Genomic DNA, 11,219 nt, shown 5'->3' on the forward strand with positions numbered 1-11,219 from the left:
CTACTCCTTCTGAATTCGGAGTTCTCCTCTCACGTGAGAGTTGTGTTCTCTGTTTTTCCCAGAGCACCTGGAACCAGCAGCATCAGGCGAACTAGGCCCTTTCTCTGCCTCTCTGATGCGCTGTGTTTTTTGGCTAGCTTGCAGTACACTTACCCTTCTGATTCTAACAATCGCGCTGTAGGTCGAGTCCCCCTCTCGCTGAGAGCTGGGTTTGTGCTCCCTCAGCCAAGGTAAACTACTGCTAGCCGTTCCAGCATTGGAACATGCTGTAGGTAGAGCTCCCTTCTCGACTGAGAACTGGGTGTGTTGCTCCCTCAGCTAAGTAAATTATTGCTAGCTGTTCCAGCTTTGGAACATGCTGCAGGTCGAGCCTCCTCTCGTTTGAGAGCTGTATGTTTGCCCCCTCAGCTACAGATTTACTGCTAGCCACTCCAGCATTATACGCCTTAGACTGAGTTGATTACTTCTCAAAGATAGCGTTTTGGGATGCACCATTTCCATCTATGGGCTGCTCTGAGGGAATAATGTCACTGACAGCCGTCTAACGTCCCAGGGGCAACTCCCATGGCAATATGGTAGAGCTGATACTTAGTGCTCGCCATGGTTTCTGGCATGCACTCGCCTTAGCATGGTGGCGTGGGTATACCATTCCCCATAGCGACCCCTAGAGGACGCAGTTCGAAGTTCCCATGAAAGGGAACGTCTCAGGTTACTTATGTAACCATGGTTCCCTGAGTAGGGAACGCGACACTGCGTCCTCTAGGTTTCTTGCCATGCTTCGGACGCAAACTTCAGACGAAGATGTAGATGATGTGTTCTCCTGGTGCCTATTTATACTATAGTCACACCGGTAGTGATGTCATGGCTGTCGCCGGCCAACGTGTTGTTGGTGTTTTTTCAATGTATGCTTCAGACACGGGTCACGACGGGGCATTCCCCATAGCGACCCCTTGAGGACGCAGTGTCTCGTTCCCTACTCAGGGAACCATGGTTACATAAGTAACCTGAGATGTTTTCATCTTTTTTCATTTTAATTTCAGTTAAAAGTTTAGTCATTTTTGTTATTTTAGTTTTTTTATTTATTTATATATATATATTTATTATTTGTTTCGGTTTTCGTTTTAGTTATTTTAGTTCAAGTTAAACTAAATGAAAATAGGAAACTAGCTGAAATAAATAAATTAAAAATAATTTAATAGTAAATATAATATAATAACCCTGTTGTTGACCTTCACTGATTTGAGTAGCCAGACTTTATTCTGTACTTTATGTAAATGTCATGCATCTGCAGCTCTTACCCAGTACAGTGATGTTAATACTGGCTGAAGCTCTCTGGTTCAGCACACCCTCTTGCACGTGACAAACATACTGTCCTGATCTGGCCAGAGACACGTCTGTGATGTTGAGACAGGACCGCATGCTCATGAACGACAGGACGTCAGTCAAGGGCTCAATGTCCCCCACCTGAGGGGCAACACATTTGGGGTTTCAGTGTCAGAAATCAAACTTTCCATTAGCATGCAATATTTGCTCCCGGAAACTGATTTTCAGGGGTATTTCTTTTCTTTTAACAGACTTTTTTCTCATAATAAAAACACGTGCTCCTCACGAAGGTGTGGCTGCACATCTTGAGCTCATTTCAACATGCGGAGCTTCTCACGGGAGCGCTAAGTGCTCGAGAAAATAATGAAAACAAAGAGTTGAGCCCACTCACGTCTTTGTGGGGAAAGTCCCAGGAGAAGAAGACGAGTTCCACGCCGTGAATGGTGCAGTTGACGTTCAGTGTCTCGCCCTGTTTCAGGACCGTTTTGGAGGCGTTGATGTAGGGATCCAGAGCCTCGGGAGCTGAAGCCATGTGTGTGAAAGAAAGAACAAAAACGGCTATTGTTTGATGGAAAACAAATCATCTGATGTGTTTGTGAGAGACTTGGTCCGGTTAATGATGACACAGATGTGCAACACATGGACTCTCTCCATGATTTAACCATCTTACAAATACAAATGAAAGGAAAATGGTGAGCGTTTTAACTCAAAACAGCAAATAACTGTCTGTAATGTTGATACATGAATGGTAAATACAGTCATAAATGTCTGTAATATTAAAGCATTAGCAGACCATATGTCTAGGACAAATATGAAAATCCTTTCTCCTACACGGAAAAAAATGCTTGTTTATGCTTAAAACCAGAGCAAATATCTGCCAATGGGGTCAGAAAAATAAACTTGAGTCAAACAAACAAAAAATAAATAAAAATAAATAAATAAATAAATATTTTTTCTTGCCCTATTGGCAGATACTTTTGTTGGTATTTATAGAAATTATATTCATAATTGTAAATCTTTTTTTTTTTTCAGAAAACAAGAATTAATATCTTAAGGCATTTTGCTTCTTAAGTTGATGTATCTTGATTTGAGAATGTTTATGTATTTGTACTGGAAAAAAAAGACAAAAATGCAAAAAAAAAAATTATTAATTACTTGCTTTACTAAAACTGAATTAGTTTAATAGTTTCATGCATTTTGCAACACTGACTCTGTTATTGAGCTAAATTGAATCATCACTGAAATAAATGGAGCTAAACACACTACACAAAATCTTTTTGTCTTGTTTCATTACAGTAAAACAAATCTTCAAAATAGTCATCAATAACTGCCAGTGGGGTCAGAAAAATAATCTTGTTTCTCCTTGAATTGAGCAAAAATCCTTTAATTTTGATAGATTTCCCAGAACACAAGAATATCGCAAGTAATTTTGTTAATGTAAATGTATCTTGATTTAAGAAATTTTGATATTTGTACTGAAATACTGTACAAGACAAAAATACTGAGGAAGAATGTCATTTTTGGCAGTAAAGAAAATAATGAGATTAAATGGAGAGCAAACTTTTGTTGTCTGCTCAGATTTGCAAAGACAATAATCTCAATATTTTATTGCGCTGTACTTTTACTGGATGATGAGTAGTGACTTATTATAGTCTATTTTGAACATTTGAGACAAAGTCGATACTTAAAGCACAACTGGAAATATCAGTAAGTCTACTGAGCAATAAATGAACAACATTTGAGCAAAAAAAGACCCTTTGATAATATAAAAAAAGGACTGGATCAAGATGCAAAGGTACCAAATATACTGAAGACATAGAAGCTGACGGACTCTTTCTCCTCTCCGTTTAGCTCTCCTTTGCATTTGTAGGTTCTGTCCTCCAGGGCGGCGCTGAAGCCCACGCTGGGGTTGTACGAACCCTCCACCATTATCTCTGAGTCACTCTCGTACAGCGTGACATTTATCGAGGGATTTGTCACCAGACATGGGATCGTGCCTTCTTCTCTCGTCTTAGTCACCATTAAATGATCGTTCTCCAGGAACCACACCTCAGGATCTGAGGCGAACAGAATCAGAGAATCAGTGTGTGTGTGTGTGTGTGAACAAATGAATGGATAAGTAAATAAATGCATGAGTAAATGAACAAATGAATTAATGTAAGCATCAAATGGATGGATGCATGAATGAATGAACAAACAAATCAATATGGGAAATAATAAATGAATGAATGCGTCAGTGAGTTGAGTAAGTGAATGAAATAATCAATATGAGAATTAATAAATCAATGAATGTGTGAGAATAATAAAAGAATAAATGCCTGAGTGAATGAACAAATTAATATGAGAATTAATAAATGAATTGTGTGAGTGAACAAAAAAGTCAATGTGAGAATCGATGTGTGAGTGAATGACAGAATGAATCATTTTGACAATCAATAAATGAATGAATGCGTAAGTAAATGGGTGAACGAACAAATCAATGTTAGAACCAATAAAGGAATGAATGAACAAATAAATCACTGTGAGAATATAATAAATAAATGCATAAGTGAGTGAACGAACAAATCAATATGAGAAATAATAAATTAATGAATGCATGACTTCATTAAATCAATGTGAGAATCCCCAAATGAATGAACGTATGAGTGAGTGAGTGAGTGAACAAACAAATCAATGTTAGAATCAGTAAAGGAATGAATGCATGAGTGAATGAACAAAAGAATCTATTTGAGGAACAATAAATGAATACACAGATAAATGAAAAAAATATGGAAGTGGGTAAATAAATCAAATAAAACTCACACAACGTTATATGAATGAGAAAATCACATTCAAAACTACCTAAAACATGTTCTGATGTTAAAATTAGCATTTCTAATGTTCAAATAAATTATATGTGTTGTTTTACATTTGCACTTTTTTAAACTCGACCTACTAGTAAAGTCATTTACAAATGAACTAGTTTTGAATCTTTTCATGAGTTCTTACCAGGCACAAAGACGGCCACCTCTCTGGTCTCGTCTGTCCCGTTCTCCGAACACACATAAACGCCCGTGTGTCTCCACATCACCTGCTCCAGACTGAGAACGCTGGAGGACGAACTTGGCTTCTCGACGTGGAACTCCGGAACATTCTCCTCCCGTTTGAAGCGCCAGGTGACGTAATTCCAGCCGGAGCAGGTGATGCTGAAGGAGGAGTTGATGGAGAGGATGACCTGAGAGACGCTGGGATTGAGCTCCAGACCTGAGCTACCTAGACAGAGCAGGAGCAAACCTGCACACAAACCAGCATTCAGATTAGCACAGCTTCACTCAAACAACACAGCTCTACAACAACTCAAAGTGTGCATAAATCATTTAAGAAAAACACATGTCATGAGAATTTCGGAATGAACATTTTAATGTCATTTTTAGAGATTTTGTTGTTAATTCTAACCATATTCTTTTGCATGCATTGCTCCATTTTAAGATTCTGGGTTATTTTGCTTCTACAACATGTCTTTGTTCAAACCTTTTATCTATATGCATCTGTAGATTTCAATTACAATAACTTAATTTATCACAATTTTAAGGTAGGTTTTAAGGCAAAACACTACAGGCAATGCACTGGTTAATTTTACGATTTTAAACTATTTTGCTTCTATAACATGTCTTGTTTCAAAAGAGTGGAAAAAAACATCCAAAACACACATTTAAGCTTTTATTTTATTACACTTTATCTATTTGCATCTGGCACCGTTTGTTTTTAAAAACCAAAAGTGTGAAATAAGCAGTAAAAGAAGGCCTTCTGAGTTCTATACATTAAATGAGTCATGTGCAGAATATACTGAGCTTTAGGTTTGAGTTTATTTGGCTAAGTCTTGACAGTAACATTATTTTGGGGGTTTGTTTAGTCTGTTACCTGTTGTCATGGCAGTCAGTCGGGACCGGCTGAAACTCTTCATGCTGTCTTCCAGAGCAGGACACGTTTAGACTCTGCAGACGGAAGGAAAACAACTCAGGATTGATTCGCCTCAAAACTAAAGGAAACAGCAATCTTACCAAACTCACCTCGACATTTATTTTTACAAAGGAGAAAATTGACCCAAGTGTGACAAATTCCTCTAGTGAAGTTATTTTAAAAACTCATGCAGTCATGAGTTTATGACTGTATTTCCACGACAGGATCTTTAACTTTGACTAGATGTGCCTCCCGTGTGTCCAGCGCTGTGGAATAACACACGGGTCGTTTCTCACACAGGCTTCAGAGACACACATGCCTGACTGCACACAAACAGTAGCATGTTTCACAAACGCTGTTATTGTTGCATTTTTCACTGCGGCACATTCACTGGCATCTACTGTGGTCACGGTGAGCATCCCAACAAAACAACAGCATAATAAAAACAGAAAAACAGAAATAAAACTCTTCTGCACAACAATACACGTGATTTGGGGAATCAATCCTGCAGGACAATGCACAAACTCAACATTAATAGTGTTATTAGAGAAACTAAACTAAAAAAATCACTACTTGAACATTAACTGGAATAAAAAAAATATATAAATAAAATAAAATAAAATAATAAAAACTTTTATTTCAGTTATGACTTTTATGTCAAGGAAATATTTCTCATCTTTGATTATTTGAAAATTTTAAGTACTAAAGTAAGTAACTTGTAAATAGTAGTAAAAACTCAAATTAAACAAATTAACGAATAAATATAAAATAATTAAAAAAAACTATATGGACACTTAAAAAGAACAAAAACGGAACAAAATTACTAAAACTTAAACTAAAATTAAAGTGAAAAAACCCCCCATAAAAACATCTAATTCAAAATATTTACAAAACAGTATATTAATGATACTAAAACAACGCTGGTTAGTGTTAATACATAGAGGTTTGATCACATTATTATCTGCACTATTAGTACTAGTAAGGACTGACTTACACAACTAATAAAGATGTCTGAAAAACTAGACAAATTCTGTAATATTTAAGCATCTTTCAGTGCTTCTAAAACTGCATATAAACATTAAAGTTTGCAGGATAAATCTAATTATTAGAGATTTGATCCCTTTCAAGGTGTTCTAGAGATCATTCACAGAGGCCAGAGGTCACAAAAGACCCAAATCCTCCAGGATGTGTGTGTGTGTGTGTGTGTGTGTGTAAGTAAACACTAGGGTTAATCGTTCGGGGTTGTTGTGGGTGGAAATGGACAGACGGATGAATGGAGTGGGGGTGAGTGTTTTAGAGGCCTGGAAACCGTTAAAGCTGGATCACTGGGTGCAAAATCAGGGTGGGAAAACTTGAGAGGGTGGAAGAACATATCGCAGAGAAGAGGCGGAGAGCAGGAGGAGGAATCCTTTGAGGGAGTCGCTGGAAAAAGAGTGAAATGCGTAACTCTGGAGAAATGTTCTTAACTCGTAAAAGATGTTCGGCAGGGTGATCTAATCATGACTATTTTTAGCCACACGATTAAACTCAAGAGTTGCTTCATGAAATAAAACAATTACTTTCAATAAGAAATCATCCTCCTGCTCTAATAAACTTGAGCTTAAGGCAAGACACAACTCTAATGTAGTCTATTTACCTGGGGTGTCTTGTCTTAACAACCTGAATGTTCACTATATTATATTTTCGGTTGTAATATTTACTCCACTGGTTAACTGTGAGATCTGATGCTGTTTAACGCAGATGCACCATACTGAAAACATTTTCCGACAAGGCAATCAAAAAGAAGCAATAATGTGCTATTGTGTGTTTTAAAACTCTCAGCACTATCTCACCGAAGCAATCAAAATCAAGCATCCCGCACAAATCCTGCATCTCTCTCGTGCCTAATATACTGCCAGAGGAAAAGTGTACTTCATAAAGTGCTGCCGGTCCCTCAGGAGCGACGTATCAGAGAACGAGGAGCCTCGAGTGCTGTTATAGTTGCTTTAGGAGGAGTTTGTCCAGTGTGTATTCCCAGAAAAGACTTGGAAACTTTCTCATGATCTCCAATACACAGGGGACGCACTCAGAGACCCCAGGAGTCGTGTTTACACATATAAGAAAAGACTGTAAAAATAGGGCACATGTACTGTGCTAATATGATCATTTCCTGTATTGATTTTTCACAGGTGTTGTATCTGTTTTTGAGTTACGTGTTGCATGAGTTTTAGAGTTAAAGGAAATGTTCTGGCTGAAAGTACCAGTACCTTTTCTGTTTTTCCATCATTTTTTCTTACAGTTCAAGGCCACACTGCAGGACACTCATTCAAACATTTACTATTTTTGTACTTATTCATATACTCAGCCCTGATGTCATGCCAAACAATGCAATGAAATACAAATCTAGACATTAGGAACAATGTCAAGCAGCAAAAAGCAATATGTCAGTTATATACAGGTTTGGAACAATTATTGAAATGCATAAAAACAATGTGAAGAAATAATCTTTAAATAAAATAATTAAATTAAATTTAAAAACACTAATTTAATAAAATGTGTATAAATTAAAATTTTAAATTACATTTAAATCAATTTAAAGGTAAATAAAATAAAATAACCAACACACTTATCCTCAATGAGACATGTGATTTGATTAATTATTCATGTCTGGAGCACACACACTGCAGGATGATTATGAGTAAATTAACTAACCATTTAAATAACCATTATAAAAAAAATTAAAAATAAATTAAAAAAATTTGCATTTCTTTTTAATAAAAAAATACACATTTCAATTAATAATATTAATAATAATAATAATAATAAAAAAAACACATGATTTGAGGAGACCTTCATGTCTGGAGAACAAATGCTGTAGGATGACCATCATGTAAATAATTGAACAAACCATTTACACCATCTGTAGATGCACTAAAAGTCAATGCAAATAAAAACAAGCAATTCTGAAATGAGAAACATCAGGTCTGTGAGCTGCAGCTAGTTTCCTAGTTTTATAATGTGCTGAATCCTCTGAAAGCTGCTGTGAAACCAAGAGCACCAGGGGGAAAAAACATAACGTCTGAAAAAAAGGCGAGATGAATACGGTGGAATATTTCGCTGCCAAGCAGCCCAGCAATGAAAAGAGCTCTGAATCAAACCCTTTCAGAGGGAGAGAAAGAGAAAGACTGGCTAAAAAACACAGAATATGAAAGACTAAAGAACGGTAACTCTAAAGGAAAGAGAGAGGCCAGAATGAGGCTGACGTCCATGTCAGAACGGCCTCTTTTTCATGCTAACGTCTCTCTGGGCTCTAGAAAAGCTTGACCGCGGCCAACCTGCGTCAGAGAGAGCGCAGACTCATGCAGGAGCTGCCAGATCGCTCAAAAGAACCAATGCTGCAGAATACAAGGAAAATCTAATGCTGCCATTGTCTTCGACCCACGTCTGGCACTGTTGACTTCAACATCAGCAGAAATAGTAGCTAAAGCAGCATCAAAAAGCCAGAAATAATTTATGATTGCAGCTGGGATCACAGCAAACCCGAGGGCGTTGCTATGCAGTTGTTAAGGTGTTTAAAACATTTAAGAGTGTTGTTATGCATTTCTAAGGTATTCTGTGTGGTTGCCAGGGCTTTCTAAGCATTTTAGAGTGTTGCTATGTGGTTTTTAAGATGTTCTGGGTGGTTGCCAGGGCATTGCTATGCAGTTGCTAAGGCGGTTTAAGCATTTTAGACCATTGTTATGCTGTTTATAAGGTGTTGTGGGTGGTTGCCAGGGCATTGCTATACTGTTGCTAAGGCAGTTTAAGCATTTTAGAGTGTTGTTATGCTGTTTATAAGGTGTTGTGGGTGGTTGCCAGGGCGTTCTATGCATTTTAAAGTGTTGCTGTGTGGTTTTTAAGATGTTCTGGGTGGTTGCCAGGGTATTGCTATACTGTTGCTAAGGCGGTTTAAGCGTTTTAGAGTGTTGCTATGCTGTTTATAAGGTGTTGTGGGTGGTTGCCAGGGCATTGCTATACTGTTGCTAAGGCAGTTTAAGCATTTAAGAGTGTTGTTATGCTGTTTATAAGGTGTTGTGGGTGGTTGCCAGGGCGTTCTATGCATTTTAAAGTGTTGCTGTGTGGTTTTTAAGATGTTCTGGGTGATTGCCAGGGTATTGCTATGCAATTGCTAAGGCGGTTTAAGCGTTTTAGAGTGTTGTTATGCTGTTTATAAGGTGTAGTGGGTGGTTGCCAGGGCATTGCTATACAGTTGCTAAGGCATTTTAAGCATTTTAGAGTGTTGTTATGCTGTTTATAAGGTGTAGTGGGTGGTCATCCAAGTGGATGCTGCACACTGATGGTGGTTGAGGAGAGACCCCCCATATGATTGTAAAGCACTTTGGGTGTACAACAATACACAATAAAGTGCTATATAAATGCATCATTCATTCATTCATTCATTCATTAAGGTGTTCTGGGTGGTTGCCAAGGCATTGCTAAATTGTTGCTAAGTTAGTTTAAGCATTTTAGAGTGTTGTTATGCTGTTTATAAGGTGTTGTGGGTGGTTGCCAGGGCATTGCTATTCAGTTGCTAAGGCGATTTAAGCATTTTAGTGTTGTTATGCTGTTTATTAGGTGTTGTGGGTGGTTGCCAGGGCATTGCTATACAGTTGCTAAGGCGATTTAAGCATTTTAGTGTTGTTATGCTGTTTATTAGGTGTTGTGGGTGGTTGCCAGGGCATTGCTATACAGTTGCTAAGGCGATTTAAGCATTTTAGTGTTGTTATGCTGTTTATTAGGTGTTGTGGGTGGTTGCCAGGGCATTGCTATACAGTTGCTAAGGCGATTTAAGCATTTTAGTGTTGTTATGCTGTTTATAAGGTGTTGTGGGTGGCTTCCAGGGCATTCAATGCATTTTAGAGTGTTGCTATGTGGTTTTTAAGATGTTTTCGTGGTTACCAGGGTGTTGCTATTCAGTTGCTAAGATGTTTGAAGCATTTTAGTGTGCTGCTATGTGTTTTCAAGATGAACTGGGTGGTTGCCAGGGCATTGCTATGCCATTGCTAAGGCATTCTAAACATTTTAGTGTTGCTGTGTGTGTTTTAAAGTGTTCTGGAAGGTTGCCAGGGTGTTGCTATGCCAATGCTAAGGTGTTGTGAGAGTTTAATAGTGCTGTTATGCAGATTCAAGATGTTTTGGATGAATGATAGGGCATTGCTATGCTGTTCTGAGTGGCTGCCTCAAGTACTGTGACATGCTGGTTTGCTTCATGTAAACAGATGTGGTGTCTACTGAGTGTCTTTAGAGTGTGTGTGTGGGGGGGGGGGTGTTGGGATGGGAACGCCGTGCTCGTCTGACCCTTCCCAGCATCCCGGACTCCTTCTAACACTCTCAAACATGCTATTCCGTGACACAACAGCTAAATCCCAGAATTCCCACCAGACGTCACATGGCTTCTGCGAGGACCGTCGCTTTTGCACCCATTTAAACTACCCCCGAGCTGCTCGTCTCCGCTGGGATTATCATTATACGGGAGATTGTTTTCCTTAAACATCTGCCAGTGCCGCACTGATGAAGCGGGAGCCAGTTTGAGGGGGGAAAAGTCACTTCAGCACCAGAACTGCTGTCTGTTCTTCTGTAAGGGCTCCTGGGAAACACACAGCCTTGAAAGAAAAGGGGAAAAAGAAAAACAAAGGCGCTGAGAGAAGAAACAATTTTTGATGTTGTTCTTTGCTTTCAGCTGCAGGGCCTCTAGCTTCCTGTGTGTGTTCGGAAACATGTGTAGAGATTCAGCGTGGGTGTGTGAGAGACACGCAGACCTCCAAGACCAGGAATAACACACACACATGAATAAAATGGTCCCAAATTCCCCCTCGAATCGGACAGCCGTAGCTCCTTAAATGTTGCGAAACATTTCGCTGCTGTCCAATCCATGTGGTGATGACACATCACATTTCCTGTACAGCAGAACCGCAATATGAGTGTATCGACCAACGGCG

The 11,219-nt window shown here is 38.6% G+C and overlaps 1 protein-coding gene across 1 annotated transcript in view; it reads right to left on the reverse strand.

The window, feature by feature from the left end:
* Nucleotides 1-11,219, reverse strand: part of LOC107588322 (platelet-derived growth factor receptor beta-like) — a 57,602-nt gene that overhangs the window by 26,990 nt on the left and 19,393 nt on the right. Inside the window, exons 2-6 of the mRNA XM_016276375.1 lie at nt 5,224-5,297; nt 4,312-4,596; nt 3,123-3,380; nt 1,715-1,845; nt 1,299-1,464 (exon numbers count right to left, since the gene is read on the reverse strand). Of these exons, the coding sequence (XP_016131861.1) occupies nt 1,299-1,464; nt 1,715-1,845; nt 3,123-3,380; nt 4,312-4,596; nt 5,224-5,266 (883 nt within the window). The 5' untranslated portion in view covers nt 5,267-5,297. The remainder of the gene's footprint in view (nt 1-1,298; nt 1,465-1,714; nt 1,846-3,122; nt 3,381-4,311; nt 4,597-5,223; nt 5,298-11,219) is intronic.

This window comes from Sinocyclocheilus grahami, unplaced genomic scaffold (assembly GCF_001515645.1).
Source record: "Sinocyclocheilus grahami isolate Dianchi unplaced genomic scaffold, SAMN03320097.WGS_v1.1 scaffold102.1, whole genome shotgun sequence".
Lineage (NCBI taxonomy): Eukaryota > Metazoa > Chordata > Actinopteri > Cypriniformes > Cyprinidae > Sinocyclocheilus > Sinocyclocheilus grahami.